We start from the raw sequence: 16,189 nt of genomic DNA, 5'->3' as shown, positions 1-16,189 counted from the left end.
GCAGCTGGCGGCCGAATGCAGGTGCCTGCAGGAGGAGCTGCAACAGTGGCAGCGACCCCCCTGCCGAGCTGCTCACCCTGCCGCGACCCCTGTGAAAAGGTCATTCGACCCCCAAAGGGGTCCCGACCCCCGGGTTGAGAACCACTGTTGTAGAGAGCACCAATGCAGGTCGGGACGGTAGCACTAGGGAAAGGACATTTGACTCTTCTCCACTTGAATCTTTCCCATATTGGAAATGATTGCTTTTGGCTGCTTTCAACGGAGGAAAAAGATGGGAATCCATATTATACTTGTCTCCCCCCCCCCCCCCAATCAGAATTTACAGGCAGGTCAGGAGAAGAAGAGATTATAAATCAGGGAAATGGTACCGAGAAGAGTTAGCCGATCCCTCTCAAGAATCGCAGCCCCAACACATATCAACACACACACACACAAACACACACACACACACACACACACAAGTGGCTGATTTTTCAGCAGTTGATTTCTTTCAGCTACATTATTCAGCTGTTCTGATTACAGTTCTCCCACTGTCTCAGGATAAAAAAAAAAGAACTATTTGTTTTCAAGGAGGGCTCCCTAGCAGCACAAAAGCACCCCCTGTAACACTCCTCCTTTGGGGAAATACACCAAGAGTGTCTAACACAATCAGCCACCGCATTTATCCAACCTTTAGATGTACAGATGATTGTTTTCTAACGCCGGCAGGCTTTTGGAAGCTGCAAGGGTTTGTCCGCTTGGCAATGAATCTTGGATTACCGCCAGTACCCAGCTTAGAAATTTACAGCAAGCAACACAGGCCGGGGTGGTGGTGGTGGTGGTGGTGGTATTTGTTTGTTTTACAGGCACAATTTCAATATGATCTCGTGAACTGAGAAATCAATGCTTCTTGCTTTAATGGTAAAAATTAGCCGCGGTTTCTTGTCTGACCAGTTGCATCTAGCCTAGTTTTCCTCACAGGGTTGTTTGGACGATACAAGAGATTCCAGTGGATATCGTTCTGCATAGAAAACAAAACCTGGCCGATTACAAATGAGGAAAATATACGGAATAAACTGGCTTTCTGCCTATCACTCAGCTTGGCAAAGTCAGAACCCTTCCTTGACAGCTGTCCCCCACTGCTAGTGACTCTTCCGCCAGAAGTCAAGCCTCTTCCCACCAGAGGAAGGCTTGGATGAACCAAAGGGAGCCAGTAAAGTGGAGAAGGATGGAGGAGACCTAAACTTAATTCCCTGTTCAACCTTAATCTCATGGCGTGAACGTGAGACCAGTCACTCTTGGTCCGTCAGTCTCACAGAACTGTTGCGAACCGGAAACGGAGGAGATGAGAACCATACATGGCTGCCCTGGGGTCCTTGGAGGAAAAACAGATTACAAGCGGGATGGATAAACAGAAAATGAGACATGCTTAAGTACTGGACTTCAAATGAAGCTTCGTGGTTGAACACTTGTTTTTGTCTGAATTCAAGATCATTCAGATGCGTTATGTGCGAGTGCCCAAAATTTGCTGGCTGTCAGTATTCCAGGGTGACGTTCCATGTGAATTCTGCGAGTGCATAAAAATATTTCCCTGCCTTTTGCACACACGCAACCAAACCGTGTCAAACACAGTTAGACAACTGTCAGCATACCAGTCTGAGACTACATGGTAGAACATGTCTGAAACTGGCAGGGTGCGCACAGACACAAAGTTTGAACATTCACCTGCAATGTTTCCTTGGCTTTGAGGCCACCTCATTCTGATCATTGCTACTTGGTTCTTTCAATAGAACACCTGGAACCGCTCGGTGAGCGGTATCATATTTCACTACCGCCAGTACCCAGCTTAGAAATTTACAGTGGGCGGGGCCAGTCCAGGTGAGGGGCCAATCGGAAGGCACGAAGTTTAACTGAGCCCAAGGTCAACCAGCAAGCTTCTATGGCACAAGGGGATTCAAACCCAGGTCCTTCAGGGAGAGCCAACATGGTGCAGTGGTTAAAAAGCAGCAGACTGCAGTTTGGAGAGTTGAGTTTGATTCCTCACTCCTCTACATAGAGCCATCTGGGTGAACTTGGGCTGGTCACAATTCTCTTAGAGCTCTCTCAGTCCCACCTATCTCACAGGGTGTTTGCTGTGGGGGGAGGAAGGGAAAGATGTTTGTAAGCTACTTTGGAACTCCTTCAGGCAGTGAAAAGTGGGGTATAAAAAGCAGCTCTTCCAGATCTTAGTCCTATTCTGTAACCGCTGTGTCACACTGGCAACAAAGATGGCGTGCTGGTTCATCTGATATAAGTACCTGCGTGCATTTTCAGAGGCTCTGTCTGCTTCCCTTCTCTAAGAAGATATAAACTGGATCCTTCCGGCTGAAGTGCTTCTTTTAACACCCCACATCCAATGCTGAAACTTAAATTCCCAATTCAAAGAAAGCATGCCCAGTTTTACCCAGGTTTTCCACTGATTTCTGTAAAGCTGTCTTTGCACTATTGATCATATTGCTAGAGGGCCTTCCCTGCACTGCCCGCATTTTTAATGATTATCTAGGGAGGGGAGGTTGGTCCTTCCTTTTAAGTGTTATTTTGATGTACTGTTCACAGGCCTCTATTGTGCATATCTTGAGGATTTGTCCTGGTCTTTTATCTGCATTTACTTATTTATTTATGCTATTTGTAATCCAACTTTCTTAAGGGGGCTCCAGGCAGATTACATGGGGGATTGTCAATACAATCAACAGGATGGAAAACTTAATAGACAATACAAGAGAATTTGACTTGCAGAACTCTGGAATTTGACTTGCAGAACCCTGGAACCAGTCAAAGGTGAAGCAAAGCATATTAACACAACACATTAAAGGAGGCGTCCCCAACATGGTGTCCAGTATTTCATTTCCTGGTGCCCACCAAATGTTTTTAGAAAATGTGTGATGTTGGCTTAGGCTTCTGCCCAGCAAGGCTTCTGATTGGTTGTGCAGGTTTATAAAAAAAACATTGCTTTGGTTGGGCATCCCTGCATTAAAGGAATACAACAATTATATATAATGCAAACATTATACAGGAACCTAGTTATAGCAACAGATAGTACAAATTATACACGGTGGTACAGCCTGCTGTCCTTAGCCTTTTACCCTTTGCTTCTTTCTGAACCACACTATTACAACGCAGCCCGATTTCCTGTGCAAAAGGTCCTCTTGAATAATTCAGTTTTGTGTAATTGGTGGCAAACCGGGAATGTGGGAGCCTGAAGTGTAAGCTGCCAAAGTCTGAAATACATAAATTCCTGCTAAAGGAATTAGCTGCCCCCCAGCTGAAATCCATCAGTGCTGCATAAACAGTGCAATACAGTAGTAAACAGTAAGACAGGTCTAGGTACTTACCTTGTGAAGAGATATGGAGAGAATGACGCTGGGTTGTCCTGTTCTGAAAAGGCTGGCATGGAACCTCCCATTATCCAGAGCCGAAAATACAAAAGTAAGATCACCTTTGGGTAAAAAAAGAAGAGATGGTGGGGTCAACTCAGAGGGGTGCAGAAATTCTTGTGGCCAGCAAACCAGAGGACACGATAAGACCTGGTTTGTCAAGAACACACTGCGGACCTGTGCATGAGTGGAGCTTTTTGCTTCACATTTTTTTCTCTCCGGAATTTTGGTAGTATTCGTGCATTGTCCTGGGGCAGACACATACAGAATAAGTAACGCCCTGACACCATCGACCAGCCTTTCTCAACGTTTTTATCATCGAGAAACCCATGAAACATCCGTCAGGCTTTGAGAAGCCCAAGAAGTGGTGCGATTGTGCAGAATATAGTTGGGAAGCAGAGCTGTGGACATGCCCACCTAGTCCCCTACCTTTCCCACCCCCTCTACGTCCATCATTGGGCATTTTGGGAGGGGGTGGCTCAGGTCAACATGACCATATATGATCGTACCATCCGATAAATGTTTAACAAATTTTATAAGACATATCAAAATTTAATTAACTCCTACCTATTCAGGAAACCCTATCAGGGCTGTCAAGAAACCCCAAGGTTTCATGAAACCCTAGTTGAGAAAGCCTGCTATGGAGCTTTAAGCCAAATTCACACACTATGAAAACCTATGCATGAAAGCAGCATGTTATAGTATGGATGTGCTGCCTTCCCTTTTCCCCCATTGCACATATAGCACAACAGAAAGCTTAATAGCTTGAGGAATTGTTGAATGGGGCCCCAGTGTGTTAGAATGGCCAAACGCAGGTGCCGCCACAAACTGGACTGAACTGCACCTTTGTTTATACTTCCAGTTTGAAAGGGGGAAACAAACACCAGTTGGTCCAGCATCCGCATTCAGAAATCATAGCAAACTGGAATTTGGTTGAAGGCTTCCCAAGCCAGGCAACCTCTGGTCATGCAAATGCTCTCAAAGCACAGCCTCGCTTGACCACATCTGGCGACAAGGGTGCCTCGCATACAACTTGTACTTTCCAGGTTTAGAAATGGTATTCCTCCAACTATCAAAAACTGACAACCCACTGCTAGAGAGTGTGCTTTGCCAATTCCTCTTGAGACATCACGGCCGGTGACTGATGACCCATTGCTCTGACCTCACCTAGTCATTCTATGTTCATTTTTATGAATTCACAGAGTGAGAAACTAATTATGTTAGCTTGCTCTTGACGGTCATATGAGGAGACGGCTAGTGGAATAGGATGCATCGGGGGAGGGGGGAAGAATCTTTAAAAGTGAATAAAGATTTTTTTTTAATTGATACTCACGTAAGTAAGTACCAAGGCAGCCCTCTTTAAAAATGGTCTGGTGGTATATAAGAACTTCTGTTTGTTACTTGAGGTCAGGTACCTGAAACAGAAAAACAGTAACAGTAGAAGGCAATTTATTAGCACTGGGATAAAAGGAGCTGGATTTATTTTAAACAGTTAAGTTTGATAGAAAGGCCAGCCCAGCCCTTGGAAGCTGGAAGACCTCCCTAAGTGGCAAGAACAGAACAAACCAAATGTCTTCTTCACCGTGGGCTGGGACTTCCCTATGTATCCTATTCTTTTCACTTCCTGATGTTCAGCTCCTCCAAGTAAACAATTCTAATGTTGTCTGGATATATGAAAATTACAGCAAATAAATCTATTAGAAAAGTTTCATTCACAACTTAGAATCATAGAGTTGGAAGGGGCCATACAGGCCATCTAGTCCAACCCCCTGCTCAATGCAGGATCAGCCCAAAGCATCCTAAAGCATCCAAGAAAAGTGTGCATCCAACCTTTGCTTGAAGACTGCCAGTGAGGGGGAGCTCACCACCTCCTTAGGCAGCCCATTCCACTGCTGAAGTACTCTGACTGTGAAAATTTTTTTCCTGATATCTAGCCTATATAGTTGTACTTGTAGTTTAAACCCATTATTGCGCGTCCTTTCCTCTGCAGCCAACGGGAACAGCATCCTGCCCTCCTCCAAGTGACAACCTTTCAAATACTTGAAGAGGGCTATCATGTCCCCTCTCAACCTCCTTTTCTCCAGGCTGAACATTCTCAAGTCTCTCAACCTATCTTCATAGGGCTTGGTCCCTTGGCCTCAGATCATCCTCGTCACTCTCCTCTGTACCCTCTCAATTTTGTCCATGTCCTGTTTGAAGTGAGGCCTCCAGAACTGCACACAGTACTCCAGGTGTGGTCTGACCAGTGCCGTATACAATGAGACTATGACATCTTGCCATGAACCTCCCTCAAACTACAGCTGAGCCTAAACTTCAAAGGCAAACACTTTGCAAGCAAAATAATAAGTTTCAAGAGGCCTAAAAAATAACTGGGGAAAAACTTTCAAAAAACCATATTTAAAAAATACTATTTTCACTTTTTGTTTTCAGCAGCCATTTTGGTCCCATTTAAATCAAGGGTGGTTCTTGCTGGCTGTGTGAACCTTTCAAATCAAGCCTCATGTGATGATGTCACGGCACAATGCAGCCAATCAGATATGGCCAAGTGGTAACAACCAAGCAAGCCAAATCAGAGTGAGAACAAAGGCTTGCTCTCAAAACCTGAGTTTCTTCAATGGGTTCAATGAAGTAATAACAAAACAGTGAGTGGAGAAAACAAATGGGCCAACAGATAGAAGGGCAAGTAGAATGTGAACTTGGAAGGGGGTTAAATTTTCCTTCTCCTACTAGTCCCTGCAGGCTCTCCCTCTTGTGTTACCTGTCCTTCTTCCAACTGAAGCTTCAAGCTGATTTTGAAAGGAAACTATGCATAGGATGCTATTGCAGTAAGCTAACACACATTCTGTGGAGAACTTGTTGCTGTTATTTTTTAATTTGAATTTTAATCTGTTTGTTACCTATTTAAATCAATTTTAAATGCATTTTTTAATTTGTTTAAGCCATTGCATTCGACTCACAATTTGTACACCGCCCTGAGCCAGCCCACTGGGAGGGCAGTCTAACAATTGGATGGATGGATGAAAATAAATAAAATAGATGTGTTCCAAACAATATGTTCACATTTCTCCGGAACTGTGACTACAGGGGTAACAACCCAAGAAAGGGCCTTCTCTGTTGTGGCACCAAAATTTTGGAACTCCCTACCCAGGGAGATCCATCTGTCCCCTTCTATCATTGTCTTACACCACCAGGTGAAGACTTAATTTTGTTTGGCATATTCCCAATTACTGATTTTGATCTTCCTTGCTGGTTTTGGTTATGTACATTATATGTTTTTACTTGATACTTTGTTTTATATACACTTCCTTTTAAATACTGTTTTGATGTTCATCACCCCAGGGACCCTGTACGAGAGGAAAGACAGCACAGAAACGGTTTCGGATAAATAAACATGCAGGCAAGACTTATTTTTAATTGTGTTTCTGTTCCAACTTAAATGTCAAGAAAAGCTCTCCATGGTGACAAGGAAACAGAGGCAAGCGGCCATATCAGCTGGGATTAAAATTCAACAGCATAAATAGGAACTTAAATCCACTGGGCAGTCGAAACAAAAAGGCAGCCAGGCTGTGCTAGTGTGAGGGGAAAAGTTGAGATGTGATTTTCATGCATCATATGCAGCCAACAGACCAGGGAAATGTAGATCTTCTACCTTTTTAAAGAGAGTAGTAGCTGTATTTCCCAGTATGAAAAGGAGGGGAGGGAATCAAAAGCAGATTTTTTTTAATCGACATTTTTGCGGTAGACAAAAAAAAACCAACCTAGTAAGCCTTATGATGTGAAGAAAAAATCCACTGCACCAGCAACAGTATAAAGACAAAACCCACATGAGGCCGGATTAAAACTTAACCATCAAAGAGAACATGGAAGGCCTGGATGCATGCCAGAAAGCACATTATCTAATTAAAACATTCTTACGAACATCATGTCAAGAAATATAATTTTTAAAATAACAACCTCACGCCACATAAAATGCGGCATTACTCCAAGCCCTTTACATCCGTTTATTCAAAAATGTCAGTAGCTTATCCTGGTGCCGAAGTTAAATACCAAGCAAGTCTAGAAGGAGGCTGATTCTGCAAAGGCACAAAGTTCCCTAAGCCCCCCGCTGATTCCGGCCTGACTACAATTATCCTCTTTCAAAAGCCAACGCCAGGTGGCCTTTGGTGTTTCACCTTGCCTGTGATGTGAAATCCCTGGAGAGAAAGTGCAGTCGATTTAATTAAGCCGAGAGCAAGGCCTAACCCAACCTCCCGTTTGTCCCCATATCTAATGGGCCAGCAGAAAAAGCTGCCTTTTTATCAACAAAGACCATTAAAAGTTGAAAAGACGAAAGCTAACTTTCCCGGTACACAGCCAACGTTCTTATTCTGGTCTCACTAAAGAGGAGATCACCAGCAGTAGGTTGACTGCGTTCACACGCAAACAACTCCCGGCTTCCCTCTCATCACCACCATGAATGCAGAGAATTTTGCACTGGCAAGGCCTATTATGCACGGCCGCTGAAACGGCGGCATGGAGAACGCGGAGGAGGAAGAACCGAAGCAAACCGCAAACGCATGGGACGGAATGCAACGGCGGCAAAACCCAGAGCAGCCGATTATGCTCGCGGCCAATCCGGAGCCACTTCTGGTTGCCCGGGCAGCTCCACTTTCTTCTGGATTTCGCTAACGCAGTTTTTTCAGCGGCATAAGTTGACTCTGCGCCCGGTTGCCGCCTGCAGCGTGCATAATTGGTGATTTTAGCCGCCGCCATTCCACCCTGAATGCGGACCTTCCACTCCATGCATAATAGGCCCAACAGAGCATCCACATGGCATTTTTGTGGACAACTGCCTCTGTCACCGTTTTCTCTGAGCAGCAGAAGGCTTTAAAAAAAATAGCTGCTATTGTGCTATAGCACAGCAGTGTTATAATGCTCTACTATCACTAGTTTTTATTTATTCCCAGCCTCTGGCTATTGTTTTTAAATTAAAGCTCTATTTCATTTCATTGTGGAGATACAGGGGGGAAATGTTGCCTTATATTTCTTAAACAAAAAGGGCTAGGTACTGCCTCCCCCCCCCCCCCGCGTTTCTAATGAAAGCTGAGAACTCAAGAGTATCAGGAGGCTGCATTATTATTACTCTATTGGTCTATAGACCAGGGGTAGTCAACCTGTGGTACTCCAGATGTTTGTGGACTACAATTCTGATGAGCCCCTGCCAGCGTTTGATCATATCACCCATATATGATCATATCACCCAATAAATGTTTAACAACTTTAAAAATATACAAAAAAATAATTAACTCCTACTCATTTATGAAACCCTTCCATGGCTGCCAAAAATTAGAGTTTCATGAAACCATGGTTTCCTGGCTTACTCAGACTGGAAGTGGCCCTCTGAGATCTCAGGTAGATGGTCCGAAGTATACACTCACTTTCTCAACAGGACAATGCTTCTTCCAGCTGAAGTTCATGTCCCCAGCCCTACTTCCTTAGGAATGCAGGCTGGAATTCATTACTCATACCACAGAACTGGATCTCGGTATATCTGTTCCTGCCTGGCCCCAACGTTCTATCACCTCAAGAACAGATGCTAAAAAAAGGTTTAGCCGTTCACCTTAACTTCATGATAAAACTTTCAAAATGCACTGACAGCACTTTTTTAAAGAGGAATTTTATGAACCTAGGCAGATTGTGAGTGGGTGGGCAGGAAGGGATGTGCCAGTGTTTGTCTCTTGTGGCCCTTCCTTGCATGCCCAGGGAATTGCTGATTGTTGCTGTGGGATGGTAGGTGAATTCCCTCCAGGCCAGGCTGGATTCTGGAGATTTCTCGTGGAAGGATCACTTGGGCATGAAATTGGGGTCACCGTAGGTGGACAGGTAGTTATAGTTCCTACATTATGTTGGAATAGCTGACTCTAGAGGTCCCTTCCAACTCTATAATTCTATGAAGATAGGAAAGGAAGGCAGCACAACTCAAATCCGACAATAGGAAAGAAAAAACAAACATTTATATGGAGAAAATTTTTAGTTTGCTTCCATGCCAGCTTCCTCACAAGTTAGCATGTTAATAACTTGGGTCACTTCCTTTTCTCAAAAGCCTTACAGGGTTAAAGCCACAATCACAACAAACAGTGAATGGAGAAAATGCTTAATAAAGCAAGGATTTCTCTCACATGGTTCAAACGCAGGCCAAGACAGATAATCTGGCAGCTCTGATTTCCTGAAAAGGAGAGCACGTTACAAAAAGCACATGACATCACCGCCCCATCAAGACCCTTTTATAGCTGAAGACAGCCGGGTAGGTGGCCCAATAAAGCTCAAGACCCTGCGAGTTTACAACAGTGTTAAAAAGTTGCTGGTACCAGATGGAGTCGCACAAATCAAAACAAACCCCTCAGAAGTCCAGACAGCTTGTCTTTGTTAGAAAGGAAAACCAAAAGGCCCGATTCATATAAACAAAGGGAGGCCTGACAGACATTAGAAATACAGTCAGACAACAGCCTGCTTACACATGGCAAGCCTACAGAAATTGATGGACTGAGGGGCTGCAAAAACACTTTTACTGGCAGGAAACTCTGTCAGTTAAGATCTGTGACTATTACTGAGCACAGCTTTATCCCACCCTTCCTACCAGGCAGTCGGAGCAGCACATGCACTGTTCTCCTCTCCTTCATTTTATCCCCACAACTTTTATCATAAAAGAGATACCTTTGATTAACATTCCAGGTAGGGTTGCCAGGTTCCCCCAGCACCAAATGGAAGACTTACCTTGCTGAGGAGAGGGGGCCTCACCAGCAATGCAACAACATGGCCAGAGATGCACTGGTGCCAGGCATGCTCTTGCATTTGGACAACAAAAAACTCTGGTTTAACCACTGAGATTTGCTCACATGCTGGAGTGCCCCCCAGGGTCCCCCAGCAGTGCATTAGGGTCACTCCCAGGGACACTGCACACTGGGACACTGCCACTAGGGATGGGCGATTTTGTGCGGAGAAGCCTGAAAATAGGTGAATCAGTGCTGATTCTGAGCCAAATCAAACATCCCATCAGTTTAAATTAGCCAAATCAGAGATGCCCGAATCAATTCAGGATTGATAAAGCTGATTGGAGATTCCTCTAATTGAGAAAGAGCCCACCAAACAGCTGCTTAAAAGCATCCCCCCAGTCTTCTCCCAGGTTGAGCAAAGCCCAGTCTCCACAGGCTCAGAAAGGTCGTTGGGGAGACATTTAAAGATCCTGCCAAACAGCTGATCCAGGTCCCTTTAAATGCCTCCAGAGTTGCCAAACAGCTGATGCCCAGAGATGCTTCTCTCCATAGACAGTCAGTTGCCCAGCAACTGTTTTAGCCAAACCAGTTCAAGTTTCCTGTATCGGCAAAACTCAAATAATCAGTATACAGAAATCAGTGATTCATTAGATTCAAATGTACCAAATCAGGAAACCATGAATCCATAAAGTACTGGTTTTTGCCTGGTGTACACAACCTAAGTGTCATTCCCACCACTCCTGGTCTCATGCCATTTCCTCCCCTTGGCAAACTGAGCAGCAAAAGGAAGAGCCGGCTGGAGGCTGGACATCCCTGTGAGGACTGGGCCCTCTCAGCATTTTGAAATCTCTTTCAAATGGGGTTGGCAATCCTGTGGCAGATGTGAGGACAGTGTCACATCTAGATTGGCCCTCAGGGGGGCCCTAAAGTCCGGAAAAAACAAGAAGCAAATAGAGCCAGTGTGGTGTAGTGGTTAAGAGCACTGGCTTCTAACCTGGTGAGCTGGGTTTGATTCCCCACTCCTTCACATGCAGCCAGCTGGGTAACCTTGGGCTTGTCACAGTCCTAATAGTGCTGTTCTGACCCAGCAGTCCCGTCAGAGCTCTCTCAGACTCGCCTAACTCACATGGTGTCTGTTGTGGAGAGAGGAAGGGAAGGTGATTGTAAACTGCTTTGAGACTCCTTCGGGCAGTGAAACGAGGGGTGTAAAAACCAACTCTTCCTCTTCTTCCTCCTCTTCCTCCACCTCCTCCTCCTCTTCTACTACTACTACCAATTTGTTGATGAACCAAAATTCAGATGTCACACCAGACCTAGTTTAGACTGAACCAGGAAGTCTTCACATAAGGAACATGTGACAAGTACTGCCTGAATAGAGGCTTTGTCTCTCTCTGGACAGAAAGCCCACAGGACTTCCAATGCACAAGCTAAATGCAGACCCCCTCCCCGCCCAGCCACGTTTGGAGAGAGCCAGTTTGGTATAGTGGTTAGGAGTGCGGACTTCTAATCTGGGATGCCGGGTTCAATTCCGCACTCCCCAACATGCAGCCAGCTGGGTGACCTTGGGTTCACCACGGCAGTGGTCCCCAACCTTTCTGAGGCTGGGGACCGGCAGGGCATCGGGCCGCACCCACGCGGGCTGTGCCCTGCGGGCCGCGCCCACGCATCGGGCCGCGCCCGCGCATCGGGCCGCGCACCACGGCACTGATAATGCTATTCTGACTGAGCAGTGATATCAGGGCTCTCTCAGCCTCCCCTACCTAACAGGGTGTCTGTTGTGGGGAGGGGAAAGCCGCTTTGAGCCTCCTTCAGGTAAAGAAAAGCGGCATATAAATCTAATAATAAGAAGAAGAACCAACTCTTCTCCTTCTCCTTCTCTTACATGCGACAGCCCACCACCCAGAAACAGGTCCCACTGTCTTCCATGGGACTAACTCCCAATTCATATTGCAGAGGCTGGCAGCTTTATTGCCTACTGGCGGCATTGAGATTTAAGCATGGCTACCGCACGGCACTTTAAAAACAACTATTGCCTGTTTCCGCCCGTAGGAACTACGGTTAACATCTCAGTAAATCCAGTATTTGATTTCATTTGTGGTCTTACTTTCAAAGCTGTTTAAGCCCTCGCTAATTTCACAGGGACAGCAGCCAAGGCTCGACATTTCGGAATAAATTCCCCAACTGATGGCGGAGCTCCGATAGTGATCCTTTAATAGGCTAAGGACTCTCTCTTCTTTCTGATCCTTGCAAAACGTACATTAAAGCCAGAGAGTCTTCGCAGCTAACAGTTCACAAAGGCAAGGCAGCCAAAGAAAGGCCTCTTCACGCAAGGTCAGAAAATATTCTACACACAGAGAGCAAAACTGTATGTTTTTCTCCCCTCGGTTCCATTCATCAACAGGATGCACAAATCCTTTTCTTTTGCAAATGCCCGGAGGGCGAACGAGAGGATAAAACACCAGAGAAAAGCTTATGAGAAATGTATATATTATATAGGAATGATCGCACAGAAAGGCGTCTGTACAGAATAAGTGGTGGAGTGGTTAAGAGTTGCAGCTTCTACTCAGGCGAGCCGGGTTTGATTCCCTGCTCCTCCACGTGCAGCCTGCTGGGTGGCCTTGGGCTCGTCACAGCCCTGATAGTGCAGTTCTCACAGAGCAGTCCTGTCAGAGCTCTCTCAGCCTTACCTACCTCACAGGTTGTCATGGGGAAAGAAAGGAAAGGCAATGGTAAGCCGCATGGAGACCCCGTCGGGCAGTGAAAAGCTGGGTATAAAAAAACCCTCTTCCTTTCCTTGAAAACACACTCTTGTGTTCCAGAGGAAGCTTTATTAGCAATCCTCACACACACAAACTGCACTGGTCATAAACTCCCATATCCGGTGTCACCTGGAAAAGATGCCCTGTGACCGTCTCCAGACAAAGAATTTGCCACAGTTCAGCCTGTTAGGGATTGAGGCGAATTCCTGATGATGTCGGCGCTGCTCTGGGGCAATCCCGGGGCTGGTGCAGCTCAGGGCCTCAGTTGGCCTGTGGCAAAGGAATGCAGGTCCCTGTTCCCTTTTTCGCCACAGGCATCAACAAGGTGCAAGTCAGGCCTGGGCCATGCTTCTGCGGTAAATCCAGGCCGTCCCCCGTTAGGGCATTGCTCCTGCCCTCCCCCCTGAACATCTGCCCTTGATCCTACCAACCTTTCCCATCAGCCATTTGTTTAAAGCAACTCCGATCACATCACAACACATTTCCAAAGGATATAGCAAAACAACAACAACCCACGTTTGGTTTTCTTGGGCTTTATGAGATTGGGGACGGTCCGCATGTGTTTGTGTGTGTGTGTGGGGTGTGTGTGTGTGTGATAAAACAACCCATTTTTTTAACCCCTGTGGTCGAGTTGTGACAATTTTGCATTACAATGCAATCCTGGTATTATTTTTTTAATTACTCCGGACTCAGAGTGGGGGCTGGAAGCTGATTGGCAAGTTCTCACCAGGTCACATTGATTGACAAGGCAAAACAGTAAAGGAAAAACGGCAGGAAGTCCTGCCTTCCAGTCTGTTGGCTGCCTCGAGTGGCAGCAGAAATCTGGGCCGGATGGCGTGCAGTGGGAAGAATCGGGGCGCCTAGTCCTGGGCCAAATCCAGATAGCAGACAGCTTTGCATCCTCCATGCAATCAAGGTCTCCCTCCCAAATTTTATTCCGCCTCTTTGAGCTTTCCACTGTTTCAAATCAAATTAGACAAATTTTGAAGCAAACATTGTAGCCAAGCATGTGAGTCTATGCCCAGGTGGTCAACGTTTTTTGGCAATGCTATTTTTAGTGCTTTGGATTACTGCAGTCCAGATGTGGGGCTAGTTATATAGCCCATTTCAGAGTGGGGCTAGTTATATAGCCCAGATTAGCACATTCCATGAAGCCTGAAAATTACATACATACTGGGGGAGGGTAACTGGTTTACCCTGGAACACCCCCCATGTGCCTCTGGAGCACCACAGATCTCAACTGCCAGGACAAAAGGGCAGAATTCAACAATCAGTGTTCCTGAAGAAATAACAAGCATTCCTGGAATCCCTCTTCCCAGGCAGATTCCATTCACTGGATTCTGCAAATCCTTTCCATAACAAGGGAAGGCTCATTCCAATGCAGGAAAGGATCTCCGGTAGCAGAGTAAACCTGTGGGGTACAGATCACTATTTCAAAATTCCAGTTTGTTTGTTTGTTTGTTTAGATTTTTATACTGCCCTTCCTTCCAGTTTGGTGTAGTGGTTAGGAGTGCAGACTTCTAATCTGGCATGCCAGGTTCGATTCTGCACTCCTCCAGATGCATCCAGCTGGGTGACCTTGGGCTCCCCACTGCACTGATAAAACTGTTCTGACCGAGCAGTGATATCAGGGCTCTCTCAGCCTCACCCACCTCACAGGGTGTCTGTTGTGGGCAGAGGAAAGGGAAGGCGACTGTAAGCCGCCTTGAGCCTCCTTCGGGTCGGGAAAAGTGGCATATATAAGAACCAACTCTTCTTCTTCCGGCTCTGGGCAGTTTACTTAGAACATTTTGGAACATTTACAAAGAACAGTATCAATATCAATATAACAATATAACAACAATAACATACCAACTAGAACAGTATTTCAACAACAATAACTTTGACACTCCCTTGGTAAGTTCAACCTCTCAGTCTGGGGGGGGGGGCTATAGATGGGGGGATGGGGGAGGACCTGTAGATGTTATGGGTCAGTTGGCCTCAAGCAAATGCCAAGAGCTCCCTTTTGCAGGCCCTACGGAATTGTGGAAGTTCCGGCAGGGCCCAGATCTCTTTGGGGAGCTCATTCCACCAGGTGGGGGCCAGGACCGAGAAGGCTCTGGCCCTTGTTGAGGACCGACGTACCTCTTTAGGGCCAGGGATGTGCAGCCAGTTGGAAGTGGCAGAGTGTAGAGCTCTTCTGGTGTATAGGCAGGGAGACGGTCGCTCAGATACACTGGGCCCAGACCGCGTTAACCCATATGTCTTTATAAATCAACATAAGTGATCCATCACATATCATTATCTCTGCCACTAAGTTCCTTTTCAAACATATTTGACAATATGTGGCCAGCCAATGGACCAATCTCTTTTTACTGGGCATGAACACATGAAGCTTATCTTGAACCACACTACTGGTCTATCGTCAGTATTACCTATATTTCTGGCTGTGGCTTCTTAGCATCTCGGGCTGTGGCCTTGTATAGCATCTGCTACCTAATCCTGTTAACCTGAGATCCCAAGGACTAAACCTGGGCTTTCTGTACTCACCTGGGCTTTCTGTACACACAGTGCATGCCCCACCGTTTATTTATTATATTTATATACCACCATCCCCTAAGGCTCAGGGCGATTTACATAAAGCAGGGAACAATATAGGTAACTCAATCATTGTAACGATAATACAGTAGTAACATTTTGATAATACAATAAAATGATAGAATATGGAGACAACATTAATAACTATCGCTTACTGACATCCCTGTGGGTTGGACGGATTTGCAATGGTTTCCATAGTAGGGAGGCTGGCTCTGGGGCCAATGGGAAGTAATTGGTTCATGTCGAGCTCAACCAAATGCCTAATGGAGGAGCTCCCTTTTGCAGGCCCTGTGGAACTGTTGGAGTTCCGCCAGGACTCTGATCTCCTCTGGGTGCTTGTTGCATCAAGTGGGGGCCAGGATGGAGAAAGCTCTGGCCCTGGTTGAGGTCAAGTGGGCTTCCTTGGGGACAGGGATCCCTAAGTAGTTGGAAGTAGTGGAATGTAAGGCTCTTTGAGGGGTGTAAGCAGAGGGGTGATCCCTCAGGTACACGGGGCCCAGACCGCATATGGCCTTGAAGGTGACTACCAGAACCGTAAACCTAATCCAGAGTTCAACCAGAATCCAGGACAGCTGTTGAAGGATGGGCTGAAGGTGGGACTTCCATGGTGTTGCTGTGAGAACTATGGCTGCTGCATTCTGGACCAGCTGTAGTTTCTGGATCAAAGTTAAGGGCAGGCATGGGACCTGTTCAGTTGTTATTCAACAAT

The 16,189-nt window shown here is 46.0% G+C and overlaps 1 protein-coding gene across 5 annotated transcripts in view; it reads right to left on the bottom strand.

Annotated features, from left to right (window-relative positions):
• Positions 1 to 16,189, bottom strand: part of TMTC1 (transmembrane O-mannosyltransferase targeting cadherins 1) — a 186,101-nt gene that overhangs the window by 109,871 nt on the left and 60,041 nt on the right. For all 5 annotated transcript variants that reach the window (XM_077339957.1, XM_077339959.1, XM_077339958.1 and 2 more), the window contains 2 exons: positions 4,726 to 4,807; positions 3,351 to 3,454 (listed from right to left, as the gene is read on the bottom strand). In XM_077339957.1, the coding sequence (XP_077196072.1) occupies positions 3,351 to 3,454; positions 4,726 to 4,807 (186 nt within the window). The remainder of the gene's footprint in view (positions 1 to 3,350; positions 3,455 to 4,725; positions 4,808 to 16,189) is intronic.

Source organism: Paroedura picta, chromosome 5, assembly GCF_049243985.1.
Source record: "Paroedura picta isolate Pp20150507F chromosome 5, Ppicta_v3.0, whole genome shotgun sequence".
In the NCBI taxonomy this organism is placed as follows: Eukaryota; Metazoa; Chordata; class Lepidosauria; order Squamata; family Gekkonidae; genus Paroedura; species Paroedura picta.
This window is presented reverse-complemented; position numbering and strand designations above follow the sequence as displayed.